The following is a 15,529-nucleotide window of genomic DNA, read 5'->3' as shown; positions in this document are numbered from 1 at the left end:
AGACGCAGTCAGCCCTCACCCAGTGTTCATTAACTAATACTTGTATAAAAAATAAAGCGCCTGGTTACAAACTTGGTTATAAATTGATTAAAATAAAGCTTCTGGTTGTATATGCTTGGTTATCGACAGATTAAAACTGAGGCAGGAAATATTGCTAGAAGTGAATGTGTTGAGAACAGTGAAGAATGACTGAAGTACCATTAAAACAAAAACTACAGTCTAGGGGCCATTAAATGTAAAAGAAAAGCGCAGGATAAAACTCCAGAATACCTACGGGCAGCTCTTTTTAAGCACAGTTTAATAACTGATCTTCACTTTGTCACACTAAACCATCATGAAAGGTTCAATTTTGAATAGCAAAATCCTAGCTAGTGAGGTAAATTCAATATTAAATATACCTTGGGAAATTTACCTTAGAAAAGTAAAAATAAAGTATTAACATTTAAAGGGCCAAGCTTAAAATGATTAAACAACTAAATATGATTTAAATGAGAGCCTACTGTGTTTAAGACACATTTTGAGTGTTTTGTTTTTTTTTTTAATTTAAAATATAAGCAGGACTTAATGTGGAATTTAAAATGTGTGTGTGTGTGGAATTTGAACACATGAACTTATACGAATACACAGACACGCACATACGTATCCATTAAACATGTAACCTGGGACTTGTCAAGACTGAGCAGAGCGCATCTAAAAGGGGCCAGGGCTAAGGAGAGGAAGAAACCTGTCATACCACACTGCTCTCTACCTTACCACTTAGGCCACTTAAGATACAGAGCAGACCTAAAAGAATTACATATGAAGAGCTACAAGAGCACACTGAGATGAACAAAATTGAAATATGGCTGAATATAATCACATTTTCAAAAAATACAGAGTCACAAAATAGAAAGTGCTAATCAGAAAACCTAAAAAACAAACAAAAAACCCATTGCCATCAAGTCGATTCTGACTCATAGCGACCCTACAGTACAGAGTAGAACTGCCCCATAGGGTTTCTGAGGAGCAGCTGGTGGATTCGAACTGCCAACCTTTTGGTTAGCAGCCAAACACTTAACCACTGGTGCCACCTGGCTCCATAACATAAACAGCTGGAACTGAATAGCACAGTCAAGTCCATATTAATTTTGTAAACATTTGCAGAAACCAATCAGTCAATATTACATATAGTCCCATAGGTTTAAGAGGCACAGAGATAATTTTGTGTTTTAAAAAAAAAAAAAGACCTCAAAATAAGGCTCTGCCAGCAGAGAAGCTGAGATATACTGCCTTCTGGTTGGCTTCAAAGGCCCTGAGCAATCTGGCTTCACCCAACAAGTCACCCCAACACTCCAGCACCCACAGGTACCTTTACCCATACCAGAATTCCCTCCTCTCTTCCCTACATCTATACAAATCTTGCTCCTCCTTTAGAGTCTAGCTCAAGTCTCATCTTCTCCAGGAAATTTTTCCTGGCCATTCTACCTCTTATGTAATCTCCAACAACATTTAGTTTATACTACACAGTTAGGTTCAATTATAATTTTGACGTTGTTCCATGTGTGTTGGTTTCTGTCCTCTGTCCTAGTCCAATCAGCCTAAACTCACCAGGGACAAATCCACTGTATTCCAGTGAGGAACACCAGAGTAACTGCAGGGTATCTCACTAAAGTAAGAAGAATTATTAGAGGATTTGGGGGAAGGGTAGAGTTTAGGTATAGTTTAAGTGAATAAGTTCAAACCAAAGCACGTCTGTGTATAAAGGGATCAGCATCAAGTCTGAACTACAAAGTGGGCCCAGGGTCCAGTTTCCTCAAAAACAATAAAGTTGGGATAGATGTGGAACATTTCGTCCAGAAACCCCTTCTCTGAAGCTCTGCACCCAAGCGTAAATTATGGCTGCTTCTCTGTGCAAAGTGACTTAGCTCCTCCAGGGAAGACTAAGATGTTTTATCTTACTGACATCATTTCAGACACCAAAGCTTCTGATAGACTCTGATTTTAAAGAACAAAGTTACTCTGTGAGTAAGAAAAGAGGCAGTCACTCACATAGGGAGTTAGGACGTTTTTCAGCTGCAGCATATCCTTTGGAGAAATTCCTGTTCACTCTGCAGCTGGCTTTACCTGTGTCTGTTATTTCAGCTGATGAATGGCAGGGCAGATTTTTGCAGTCCAAGCTAATTTTTACTTTTTTTCACTCCTCAGCAAGCTAGACGGCACAGTCTTTAAAGGCTAGAAGCACGTCTATATTTTTTTGTTTCCTATATAAAACTGAGCACGGTGCTAAGCATATAGCAGATGCTTCATAAATGCCCATTTGATATCTGACTGGCAGATAAAGAAGTTTACTTAGATAACTGAACCCATAGATAATGCATCATAATTATACAGCTGTAGAGCCTTGTAAACTCTCCTAAAGTGTGTGTGTGTGTGTGTGTGTGTGTATACATACATATATAGAGAGAGAGAGAGTAAGTGAAAGAAGTGTAGTTAAGAAGGGGGTATATTTCTTACCCACAACACCAAAGGCTGAAACTGCTCGAAATAACCCTGAGGATCCTTTCTGTCCCATCTTTGTCCTATTTCCTAGATCCAAGCGGCCAAGAAGTTCTCTCACCTCTTGCTGTGTATATACATGCTAGAAACAAGCAAATTTCATCCGTAAGGTTCACGTACTCTTTATTCACCCCTGAAAAGTAAAAGCTGCCTATAAGAATCATTAGCTATTTCATGGAGAAGTATGTAATAGTACATGATTAAACCACCATTTTAAAAAGGTAACAAATCCTTTAAAATTAGCAATGAAAGTTGGTTATTTGGTCACATGTTGGTATACTAAAAAACAGTGTCAAAATCTTATACTCTAAGCCGAGATTCAAGGATATAAGGGGTTCACAGATAAAGTTCAAGCAGTCTGTGAACCCCTTACAACTGTACACAAAATTTTAAGTGTATGTACATATGTGCATCTTCATGAGAATTCTCAAATAATTTAATAAGAATTCCTTAGATTCTCAAAGAGGTTCCTGAACAACCACTTCCACCCCCAAATAAAGCCAAGAGTCATTGTGTTCTATTAATAACAACTCCCAGGAGTGTGGGAAATCACAATAGACAATTTATCTAAGACTATTGAAAAAAAAAACAAAAATTTTTTTTTATTGTAATACAAAAAATGGTTTTGCATAAAGCATGGTGAAACGGGTTCTAGACTGCAAAACCAAAAAAAAAAAAAAAATTTTTTTTTTTATTGTAATACAAAAAATGGTTTTGCATAAAGCGTGGTGAAACGGGTTCCAGACTGCAGCTACTAATATATTTGAGAAACCAGGAATCTGCATGGATTCAGAAACACTCATAGACAAGAACTACAATGTAAACAGTAAGTTCTCTCATTTGAAAGAATTAAATACTGTTACATAATTATATGTAATACAAAAATATACATACACATATATACACACACTGTATTTTTGCACAAATAATGCATGCATTAAACATTTTTTTTTGTCAACCACAATTCCCTCGCACGTTATTTTTCTAGGCATGCTACGCACGTTATATGGGGTGCAAATTATTTACGTGAGCACATTATTTGCAGAAAAAATGTTAAATATGTATTTGTTATAACAACATGGTTGTATAAATGAGCCAAAAATGGTCTTTGTGTACTGGTCCCAGCTTGTTCGCTTCATGGCAAGCTGAGGCCCTTCAGCCCCTCAAAAAAAAATAAAAGGTCCCCGGTACCAGACTCAAATTCGTACACTGAATCATTTTATAAATAATCCAAATAAGCAGATTTTTAGCCACTTAGAGCCTGCCGGCTTTACATACCCCACAAAATTGCACCCAACATCTGCTATCGGTAGAAAAGAAAAATCCTATAGCTATAAGTACCCCCAGCCGCTGCTGTCCTTCCCCCTTGGTGAAGAAGGATCGCACCCAGACAAACATAAGACCCCTCCTTTCTCCTCTTCTCGGGGGGCAGTGGCTCCCTTGCACTGTGGGGGACCGTCCCCTACAGGCAGCTATCAATGTGTTGGCTCCATGAAATAGCTTGCTGTGCAACACAGCTATCCCATGGTCAATATGTTTTTCCTCGACAAGCCCAGAACTCCCTCAAGCTCATTCAAATACCTTATTGTATTTTACTTTTGAATAACAGCCTAATTTTTTGTGCCACCTGAATTAAGTCTCTGTATTTCTAGATAATATGACATCTGGATAACAACAATGTGTAGCATAGAGGTACGTGAAATCAAGGAAGACTTCTGCAGTATGGAAGTCTTCCTTGATTTCACGTAGCTTCATATAAAAGCACAGTAATAGATCATCTCTTTGGTAGATGCAATAATAAGAGTTACACTGAATTCTTAAAATTTCAGCTAAGAAAATATTTTCAATATCTAACCCAAAGAGTTTGCTTTCTAAAACAAATCAATGATCAGGGACAAATGTAATTCTGGCATACTTCTTTTTTTTTGTTTAATTTTTGTAAAATATATATAACATAAAATTAGCCATTTTAACCATTTTAAGTGCTCAAGTCAGTGGCATTAATTACATTCACAATGTTGTATAACCAACAGCACTAACTACTTCCAAAACTTATTCATCATCCCAAAGAGAAACTCTGTATCCATTAAGCAGTAGCTTCCCATCTTCCCCTCCCCCAGCCCCTGGTAGCCTCTAATCCACTTTCCGCCCATATGAATTTACCTATTCCAGATATTCATATAAATGCAATCTTACAGTAAATTTGTCCTTTTGTACCTGGCTTATTTCACTTAGCACAATGTTTTCAAAGTTCATCCATATTGTATGTAGCATGCTTCTTAACATCAGATCAGAAACTAGCCAGAAACCAGATCAGAGATTAAATTCTAACCAATCAAGAAAAATAACCATAATTTTTAGATGCATTAAAAAAAATAACATACCACTAGAAGCTGTTAGGACATTTCATATCCTTTTAAACAAGTGATAAAAAAATTTTTTTTTCCTTAAAGTAGTTAGGTTTACAAGACACTTACCCTATCATCAATTATGACCAAATCTTTTGGTTCTGTTCTATCAATTTTCAAGACACGGTATTTCGTTTCTGCATGATTGCTCCCAACTAGAAAGTATCTCTATAAATAAAAAGGATGTCGTTAGTTTCTTAGGCATTTTGTCTTATACATATTTTATAATCATTACTTTTTTTAAATTAAATACATTAATAAAGTCAGTTAGTTTACTTTTTAAAAGAAATGTCTCTGTGAAATATAACAGACAGATAAAAGAAAGGCTGTAAAAAGATTCCAAAAGGTCAGTTTCCAAAGGGAAATATTCTTAATGGTGTCAAGATAAGAATCAGTCTGATTTCTGAAATGTGCCCAGTAACGAGGTCAGATGAATTTAATTATACTGTATAATTACAGATTAACGTAACTGATCGGAGACTGACGTTTCAACTTTGCCAGGAAGATGCAGCTCCGGTAAGAACTAGAAAGCTCAACATGTAATTAGGAATGCTTAGACAATTATACCTATTAAAATGCTGATACTTTATCAAATAAATCTTTACAAATTTTCTAAAGACTGAAAATGACTTTAACACAGCAAACCTAAAAACCCACCCAAAAGTCCTATAAAATAATAAAATGGGTGTACTTGTGTACTTTTCAAAACTGCTTTTCACAAGTAAGCTAAAGAAATAATTTTCTTTCTTTTGTAAAACCCTTCCTTGGAGCATTTTACCTGAATGCAATGCATTTGTCTTTTTAAAGGAGTACTGAGAATGAAATGGATAATAAAAATGCAGAAAAATAATAACTTTGTATTTAAGTGAAAATGTTCTTTAGAAAAACTAAACATGAATTATTCTTAAATTACATTTCAGAAATAAGTAAAACTACTATTGGTGATATTTTGCCTCAAAACTGTCGTTTAAAAAAATGACACTTTTTCATCACTGCAAAAACGGAAAAGGCACTGCTATAATCAAATGGTATTTTACCATCCCACTGGCTAGATAAGCTATAAACACACAAAGAATTAAATATCAAAATAAGATTCTCTAGGTTGATGGCCAAACTGAAGCATGCGTCTAAGACCATCACAGGAAATCAGAGTAGGAAAGATTACTGTGAGTTACTATACATGCATAAAACGTCAGAGGACTCAGGACTTGAACTGAGACTTACAGGATGGGTAAGGTTGAAAAACTAAGATTTTACTGCATATCAGAAGATGAGCACTTGGTTATATTGTTTTAACTCTAAATCTGGAGTAACAGATGGATGTTCTTTTTATTATTATTAACTATATATCTGTTTCCCCACGTGTCTGTCAGTTTGTCATACTGCAGTGGCTTGCATGTTACTGTCATGCTAAAGAAAATTAGAATAAGTCCATGAGAGCTAAAATACGATCTTGAGTATTTCCCACCTGAATTTAGAGACCATCTCAGGAACAGATTTGACACAGTGAACACTAATGATCAAAGACCAGAGGAGCTGTGGAATGACATCAAGGACATCACACATGAAGAAAGCAAGAGGCCATTAAAAAGACATGAAAGAAAGACCAAAATAGATGTCAGAAGAGACTCTGAAACTTGCTCTTGAACAAAGAATACCTAAAGTGAAAGGAAGAAACGATGAAGTAAAAGAGCTGAACAGACTCTTTCAAAGGGCAGCTCGAGAAGACAAAGTATTATAATGAAATTGGCAAAGACCTGGAGTTATAAAAACAAAAGGAAAGAACATGCTTGGCACTTCTTAAGCTGAAAGAACTGAAGAAAAAATTTAATACTCAAGTTGAAATATTGAAGGATTCTGTGGGGAAGATATTAAAGAAAGCAGGAGGCATCAAAAGAAGATGGAAGGAATACAGTCATTGTACCAAAAAGAACTGGATGATGTTCAACCATTTTAGAAGGTAGCATATGATCAAGAATCAATGGTACCGAAGGAAGAAGTCCAAGCTGCACTGAAGGCACTGGTGAAAAGCAAGGCTCCAGGAATTAACAAAATACCAATTGAGATGTTTCAGCCAATGGATGCAGTGCCAGAAGTCGTCACTCATCTATGCCAAGAAACTTAGAAGAAAGCTACCTGGCCAACGGATTGGAAGACATACATATTTGTGCCTATTCCAAAGAATGAAGAAATTATCGAACCGTATCATTAATATTACACACAAGTAAAATTTTGCCGAAGATCCTTCGAAAGTGGTTACAAGAGTACATCAACAGAGAACTCTCAGAAATTCAAGCCGGATTCCAAAGAGGACATGGAATGAGGGATACCACTGCCAGTGTCAGATAGATCTTGGCTGGAAGCAGAAATACCAGAAAATGATTACTAGTGTTTTATTGACTATGCAAAGGCATTCAACTGTGTGGATTATAACAAATTATGCATAAGGTTGCAAAGAATGGGAATTCCAGAACACTTAACTGTGCTCATGAGGAACCTGTACAGAGAATAAGATGCAGTCATTCGACCAGAACAAGGGAATACTGTGTGGTTCAAAATCAGGAAAGATGTGCATCACGTTTGTATGCTTTCACCATACTTATTCAATCTGTATGCTGAGCAAATAATCAGAGAACCTGGATGACTGTGAGAATGGCTCAGAACCAGGTGTTTCGTTCTGTTGTACACGGGGCCACTATGAGTTCGAACAGACTTGATGGCACCTAACAACAACAACAACATATACCTGTTTATAAAAGTCTGTACTAGGTTTTATAGAGCAAAACTGAATATTAAAAGGAAGGTTAACCAAAAAACTCAATCTCTCATTTCCTAGGAGAGGTAGAGTCTGGATAACCCTCCCAGCAATAATTATAGTAAATTATAGTAAAAATTATTAAACTATGTTGGGACATCCAGTGACCAGGACTTGATGCACTTGGAGAGCAGTGTGAAGGGGCAAGGGCAGGGTGGTGTCAAAGAATTTTGGCTGGGCCTCAGCTAATTTCTGCCCGTGAAACCCTACCTATCACTGAGAGGACAGGGGTAACTAAACCCAATAAAATTAACTTAAGGAGAATGGTTTGCAAACTATAACATGTTTGTTAGCAGAAAAGGCAGCCACTCCCTCGAAGACAGGAGGAAAAACTGTTCCCAGGACAGGAAACAGCAAGTGCAAAAAGTTTGTTGTGCTTGACATGTTCATTAAAGGAACAAGATTAAAACGCTCCTAAAGTGAGTCCTAATACATGGCATAAACAGTATACAAAACAATACTAACAATGCACAAACAACAGAAGAGAAACTAGATAACTGGGAGCTCCTAAAAATCAAACACTTATGCTCATCCAAAGACTTCACCAAAGGAGTAAAAAGACAACCTATGGACTGGGAAAAGATTTTTGACTATGTAAAACCTGATCAGCATCTAATCTCTAAAATCTACAAGATACTGCAAAACCTCAACAACAAAAAGGCAAATAACCCAATTAAAAAATGGGCAAAGGACATGAACAGGCACTTCCCCAAAGAAGATATTCAGGTGACTAAAAGATGCACGAGGAAATGCTCATGATCGTTAGCCATTAGAGAAATGCAAATCAAAACTACAATGAGTTACCATTTCACCCCAACAAGGCTGGCATTAATCCAAAAAAATACAAAATAATAAATGTTGGAGTGGCTGTGGAGAGACTGGAACACTTATGTACTGCTGTTGGGAATGTAAAATGGTACAACCCCTTTGGAAATCAATTTGGCACTTTCCTAAAAAGCTAGAAATAGAACTACCATATGATCCAGCAATCCCACTCCCTGGAATATATCCTAGAGAAATAAGAGCCCTCAAACAAATAGATACATGCACACCTATGTTCATCACAGTACTCTTTCCAACCAAAGTGTCCATCAGCAGATGAATGGATAAACAAATTATGGTATATTAACACAATGGAATACTACACAACAATAAAGAACTACAATGAATCCATGAAACATCTCATAACATGGAGGAATCTGGAAGGCATTATGCCGAGTGAAATTAGTCAGCTGCAAAAGGACAAATATTGTATGAGACCACTATTATAAGAACTCAAGAAAAGGTTTAAACACAGAAGAAAATATCCTTTGATAGTTACAAGGGTGGGGAGGGAGAGAAGAAGAGAGGTATTCACTAATTAGATAAAGTAGACAAGAATTATTTTAGGTGAAGAAAAGGACAATACACAAAACAGGAGAAGTCAGCACAACTGGACTAATCCAAAAGCTAAGAAGTTTCCTGAATACAACCAAACACTTGGAGGGACAGAGTAGCAGGGATGGGAGTCTGGCGACCATGGTTTCAGGGGACATCTAAGTCAACTGGCGTAACAAAGAGAATTGAGAAAATGTTCTGCATCCCACTTCAGAGAGTGGCATCTGGGTCTTAAAAGCTAGCAAGTGGCCATCTAAGATGTATCAATTGGTCTCAACCCACCTGGAGCAAAGGAGAACGAAGAACACCAAAGACACAAGGAAACTATGAGCCCAAGAGACAAAAAGGGCCACATAAACCAGAGACTCCCTCAGTCTGAGAACGGAAGAACTAGATGGTGACCGGCTACCACCAATGACTACCCTGACAGGGAACACAACAGAGAACCCCTGATGGAGCAGGACAGCAGTGGGATGCAGACCTCAAATTCTTGAAAAAAGACCAGACTTAATGGTCTGACACTGGAGGAACCCCAGAGGTCATGGCCCCCAGACTCTCTGCTAGCCCAAAACTAAAACCATTCTTGAAGCCAACTCTTCAGACAAAGGTTTGACTGGACTATAAGACATAAAATGATGCTGGTGAGGAGTGTGCTTCTTAGCTCAAGTAGACACATGAGGCTATGTGGCCAGCTCCTGTCTGGAGGCCAGATGAGAAGTCAGAGAGTGACAGGGGCTGGTTGAATAGACACGGGAAACACAGAGTGGAGAAAAGGAGTGTGCTGTCACCTTGTAGGGAGAGCAACTAGGGTCACATAACAATGTGTGTATGAGTTTTTCTATGAGAAACTGACTTGAATTGTAAACTTTCACTTAAAGTACAAAAAAAAAAAAAAAAAGCTTCCAAAGTACCAAATGCAGGGTCTAATACAAAGAAGGAACTTCGTGAGTGTTAGTTCTTCTCTCCTCTTCTTTTAAAGAGGAAAAAGACAAAACAGAGAGGAAAAAAGAAAGTACCCCAAAGAAAGAAAAGCACTTACAGACCAGAATGGGAGAATGCACAAATATATTAGTAATCAGTCTTTGTTCTTGGGAGAAAAGAGCATGCAAATTAACAATCATGAATAACATGCTCTAGAAGTACAAGCCAGATGCAATGGGAACACAGCAAGGGCACCTAACTCATTCTGGGAGGATCAGCAAGCTACCCAGAGAAGCTGATGTTATCTTGATGCCAAGTTTGGCCTTGAAGGAGAGCTAAGCAGGACTTCCTGGAGTATGTCAAGTTAGGACAAGTGACCTCCCCCCCCCCAAGAAAATTCTTGCTCTGGGTCCTCAGAGTATTTTTATTTATATCTAAATTTAGCACTTATTTCTGAAGGCCTTGTCTCAATTTGTTTGGGGCATGTCTGCCTCCTCCACCTAATTATAAGCACCTTATGAGACTGGAGCTAACTTCTTAAGTTCTGTGGTTTTTAATTCCTCAAGTCTAGTACCATGATCTGGTTCCCCAGGCATTAGGTAAACGTTAGCTGAGAGAGCAGCCATCTACCACAGAGTAATTACTTTAATTTGTTGGATAGTTTCCGACAACATTTACAGTACCCCATCTTTTGGGTAAGCAGATATAAAGAAAGATGGCCCTTTTAATTCAACCACTTAGTAAAAGGATACATCACAGTTTTATAGGAAGTTAAAAAAAAAGGAAAAAAAATCCCTGAATGAAATTGCTAGAATTTTAAGAAATCTAAACATTATTTGTAATAGGATTATAACTTGGCTGGTTTATCACAAAGGAAAAAAAACAGAGAGAAAGAGATATTATAAATGCATGGTGCACTGGCCTTGGGAACACACACACAGGGAGGCAGATTGAAACTCCCAGACTCAGGCCCCTCCAAAGACTCCATGAATTAGAGGAGCCAAAAGTTAAAATTCACCACATTTACAGGCAGATCTGAGTGGAGGGAAAGAAATCGGAATCGGTTAACTATTTACATTCTCTCTCATCCATAATGTTCTAAGAATCTAAAATAGTTTTGTTCAGAGAATAGCGACCTCATGCGGAGCCAGTTACATGGGAAAGAAAACCAGTTTTCAGTTGGCCTGCGGTGGACAGGAGAATTACTCTCCTGCACTGCCCCCTTGTGGGCAGCTAACCATCTAATTTCATACTCAAAAAATTTCATACTAGTTTGTAAAAAAGGGAACTTTTACAGGAAGGCCTTGTTTCGCCTCAGTTTTATTTCCTCCCTGTTAAATACATCAACTTGACAACTACGTATACCTTTAGACTTTGTTGCATTAAATATTATGCTTCAAAAGGGATCCCAGCATTTTTAAGAGTTAAAAGCTGCCCTGCAATGTCTAGTTTCTTAAAGTTCTTCTTCACAGGTAATTTTTTATTTTGAAAAACTTCACACCTACAGTTAAAACGACAAAATAGTATAATGAGCCTCCATATAGCCTTCATCTAGATTCACCAACTATTAACATTTTGTTGCATTTGCTTTGTCCTCCCCTCCCTCTTGAGATAAGCTTTTTCCCCCGGAATCATTTGAAAGTGGGTTGCAGGTATCATGACATATCACCCCTAGAAGCTTCAACAACTATTTCCTAAAAACAAGAACATCCACATGCATAATCATAATACCAATCATACATTATCTACATACAACCATATTAAAGTTTTCCTAAATGTTCCCATAATATTCCTTATATCTAACTTTTTAAAAAGTAGAATCCAATCAAGGATCGTGTATTGCGCTTGGTTACCCAGTAACCCAGTGCAATCGAGCCATGTCTTTTTTAATTTCCTTTAATCTAGAATTGTCCCCTTGCTTTTGTCTCTCATGATCTCAACATTTTTAGAGTCAACTTTTTTTACACCACATTTTCCTGGTTTTGTATTGATGTCATTCACTCAACCATCTAGTAATGAATGTCTCATTTGCCAGGCACTGGACTAGACAGACACCTGAGACAAAAGATAAACTGAAGGTTGCTGACGGATTAGATTGGGAAAAGGAGCAATCAAGGTTGATCCCTAGGTTTTTGGTTTCAGTGACCTAGCTAGACGGTGGTGCCGCACACTGGTGTTAGGATGACTGGAGAAGAAACAGATCTGACAGAAAACTAGAGCTCTATTTACAACATGCTAAGTTTGAGATATCCAAAGAAATCAGGTAGGAACTGAATACATGAGTCCAGATCTCCAGGGTGAGAACTCAGTGGGTGTCATCAGCTCATATATGGTACTTATAACCATGGGACTGGGTTAAACCTACTAGTAAGAGTGTACATACAGAAGAGAGCCAAAAAAACTAGCCTGAGGCACTCCATCGTTTAGAGGCTGGATAAAGAGAAGAAACCAGCTGAAAAGACTGAGAGGAATGGCCAGTGAGTGGGAAAGAACCCAGGACAGTATAGAATTTCCAAAGCAAAGAGATCATTTCACATCCATATCAAATGCTGCTAATAGGTCAAGAAAGGTGAGGGCAGAGAAGTGCCCAGTGGATCTGATGACGAGGAGCACGTGAGTGGTCTTTCTGTGGCCAGTTTCAGTGATAGGGTGGTGGCAAAATCCATAACAGAATTGGCTGAAGAGCAAATGGGTAGTCTTCTGGTTAAATACTGAAGACTGACACCTCTGTTCCTCCCAAATGCCTCACTAAAACCATAGTAAAGTTTCTTTTTTATTTGCTTGTTTTTTAGGCACAAAATCCTAACGGCAAAAGGAGGAATGAAGGAGATAGCAGCAAAAAATATTATTTGAAACTGATGAGCAGGCCCAAGAAGGTTGAATCCTAAGATGACAGTGGGGAAAGTCAAGAAGCAATCCAATTCATACTATGTTGTTGTTAGTTACTGTGGGTCGATTCCCACTCATGGAGACCCTAGATGTGCAGATTCACACTATAGAACCTCCAAAAGGTGTTGAAATCTACAACACCTGACACCTTTGGAGGCTGTTGTTGTTGTTGTTGTTAGGTGCCGCTGAGGCGGTTCCAAATCATAGCAACCCTATGTACAACAGAACAAAACACTGCCCGGTACTGTGCCATCCTCAACAAATTGTTGCTATGTTTAAGCTCACCGTTGCAGCCACTGTGTCAATCCATCTTGTAGAGGATCTTTCTCTTTTTCACTGACCCTCTACCTTACCAAGCATGATGTCCTTCTCTAGGGGCTGGTCCCTCCTGATAACATGTCCAAAGTACATGAGACAAAGTCTCTCCAACCTCACTTCTAAGGAGCACTCTGGCTGTATTTCTTCCAAGACAGATTAGTTCGTTTTTCTGGCAGTCCCTGGTTGTCTTAGTCATCTAGTGCTGCTATAACAGAAATACCACATGTAGCTGGCTTTAACAAAAAGAAATTTATTCTCTCACAGTTCGGGAACCTGGAAGCCCAAATTCAGGGTGCCAGCTCTAAGGGAAAGCTTTCTTCCTCTGTCGGTTCTGGGGGAAGGTCCTTGTCATCAATCTTCCCCTAGTCTAGGAGCATCTCAGTGCAGGAATCCCAGATCCAAAGGACTCGCTCTGCTCTTGGTGCTGCTTTCTTGGTGGTATGAAGTCCTGCTCCTCTCTGCACAAGTCTCTCTTTTATATCTCAAAAGAGATTGATTTAAGACACAACCTAATCTTGTGTATTGAGTCCTGCTTCATTAACATAACTCTAATCCTGGCTCATTAACATTATAGAGGTGGGATTTACAGCACATAAGAAAATCACATCAGATGACAAAATGATGGATAATCACACAATATTGGGAATCATGGTCTAGCCAAGTTGACACACATTTTGGGGGGACACAATTCAATCTATGACACTGATACATTCAATATTCTTCACCAACACCGTAATTCAAAGCATCAATTCTTCAGTCTTCCTTATTCATTGTCCAACTTCCCCATTTTTTTGGAGGTAGGAGTATAAAATTTCAGAAAAAAAGGAGATGGCATCCAAGGTACAACAATTGGTCTCTATTCACCTGGAGCAATGCAGGATGGAGAGTCAGGAATAGGAGGAGGATATGGAATGTGTAGCTAAGTGCCTCCATGAAAAAGTGCCACCTTTGCCATGAGGCCAGAAGAACTGGATGTTGCCCAGATACCATTATTGAACATTTTGGTCAAGGATTCTATAGCTGAATCCTGATCAAAAGGGCAGAAATGTAAAACAGAATTTAAAATTTTCATGGAATCCAGACTTTCTGGAGTCATGGAGGCTAGATGAACCCCTGAAACTATTGCCCCGAGATAATCTTTAAACTTTAAACCAAAAATATCCCCTGAAGTCTTAAAACCAAATAATAGTTTAGCTTAAGTAGTAAAAAAAAGGTCTGCCTTGAGGATTATGCTCTTTTAAGAACTATCTATATGGGATCAAATTGACAAAAGCAACTCTAAAGATTAGATAGGAACCTCAGGGGCAGTGAGTTTATATTAATGGAGGAGGAACAACTCAGAAAAGGGCGTGAAAATGGTTGCACAATCTGAAGAATGCAATCAATGTCAATGAATTGTACATGTAGAAAATGTTGAATTGGTGTATGTTTTGCTGTGCATATTCTCAACAAAAACAAAATAAAATAACATGGTACAAACAGGTACAAAACAGGTTTCAAACCACAGATCAAGAAAGAATAACACTAGAAAGTTTCAGCAGTAGCACCGGAAGGTGGAAGGCAGGAACATAATGCCTTCAACACTGCTGGAGAAAATGTGTGCGTGTGTATTTATGGATATGTTGGACGAGGTGGGATTGTATAGACATGTTGGGGGAAGTGGGATTGTATAAATATGTTGTGGGAAGTGGGATTGTAGAGACATGTTGGGGGAAGTTGGATTGTATAAACATGTTGGGGGAAGTGGGATTGTATAAACATGTTGGGGGAGGTGGGATTGTATAATTATGGAGGAGGTGGGAATGTATAGATACGTTGGGGGAGGTGGGATTGTATAATTATGGAGGAGGTGGGAATGTATAGATATGTTGGGGGAGGTGCGATTGCTGGGGATTTGGGTAGAGAATTAGGATACCAAAAAGAACTCTGTTAAAATGTCCATCCAGAAAGAAGGATGATCTGAGTTGGTTCTATTCTGAAAGTTGAGCATCATACACAGTTCAAGAAAAAGCTTAAAATTTCAAAAATGTAACTTTAACAGCAGCAATTTAGTCTAAAGATGAATGTGTTTCTAAGAGACATAACATGAAGTTCAAATTAAATACAAAAGGTAATCCATTTAACAGGAAATTCAGTACCTGCTAACATTATCTCTTTTTATAATGACAGGCTAATTAATCACTCACTTTTCATCTGAGGGAGGAAATCAACCTTCTTGAAAGGGGAGAAATTTTAGGATGTATGACAGCTTCCCTGAATATTAAAC

The 15,529-nt window shown here is 38.1% G+C and overlaps 1 protein-coding gene across 4 annotated transcripts in view; it reads right to left on the bottom strand.

Moving 5' to 3' along the window:
• The window catches only part of FIG4 (FIG4 phosphoinositide 5-phosphatase), a 195,033-nt gene that overhangs the window by 117,016 nt on the left and 62,488 nt on the right, over positions 1-15,529 (bottom strand). For 3 of the 4 annotated variants that reach the window (XM_064289653.1, XM_023542888.2, XM_003404299.4), the window contains exons 2-3: positions 5,013-5,111; positions 2,494-2,617 (exon numbers count right to left, since the gene is read on the bottom strand). The exons of the other annotated variant lie outside the window; for it this stretch is intronic. In XM_064289653.1, the coding sequence (XP_064145723.1) occupies positions 2,494-2,617; positions 5,013-5,111 (223 nt within the window). The remainder of the gene's footprint in view (positions 1-2,493; positions 2,618-5,012; positions 5,112-15,529) is intronic. 4 annotated transcript variants of the gene reach the window in all.

Source organism: Loxodonta africana, chromosome 1 (genome assembly GCF_030014295.1).
Source record: "Loxodonta africana isolate mLoxAfr1 chromosome 1, mLoxAfr1.hap2, whole genome shotgun sequence".
In the NCBI taxonomy this organism is placed as follows: domain Eukaryota; kingdom Metazoa; phylum Chordata; class Mammalia; order Proboscidea; family Elephantidae; genus Loxodonta; species Loxodonta africana.
Note: the sequence above shows the minus strand (reverse complement) of the source record. Positions and strands in the feature narration are given on the sequence as shown.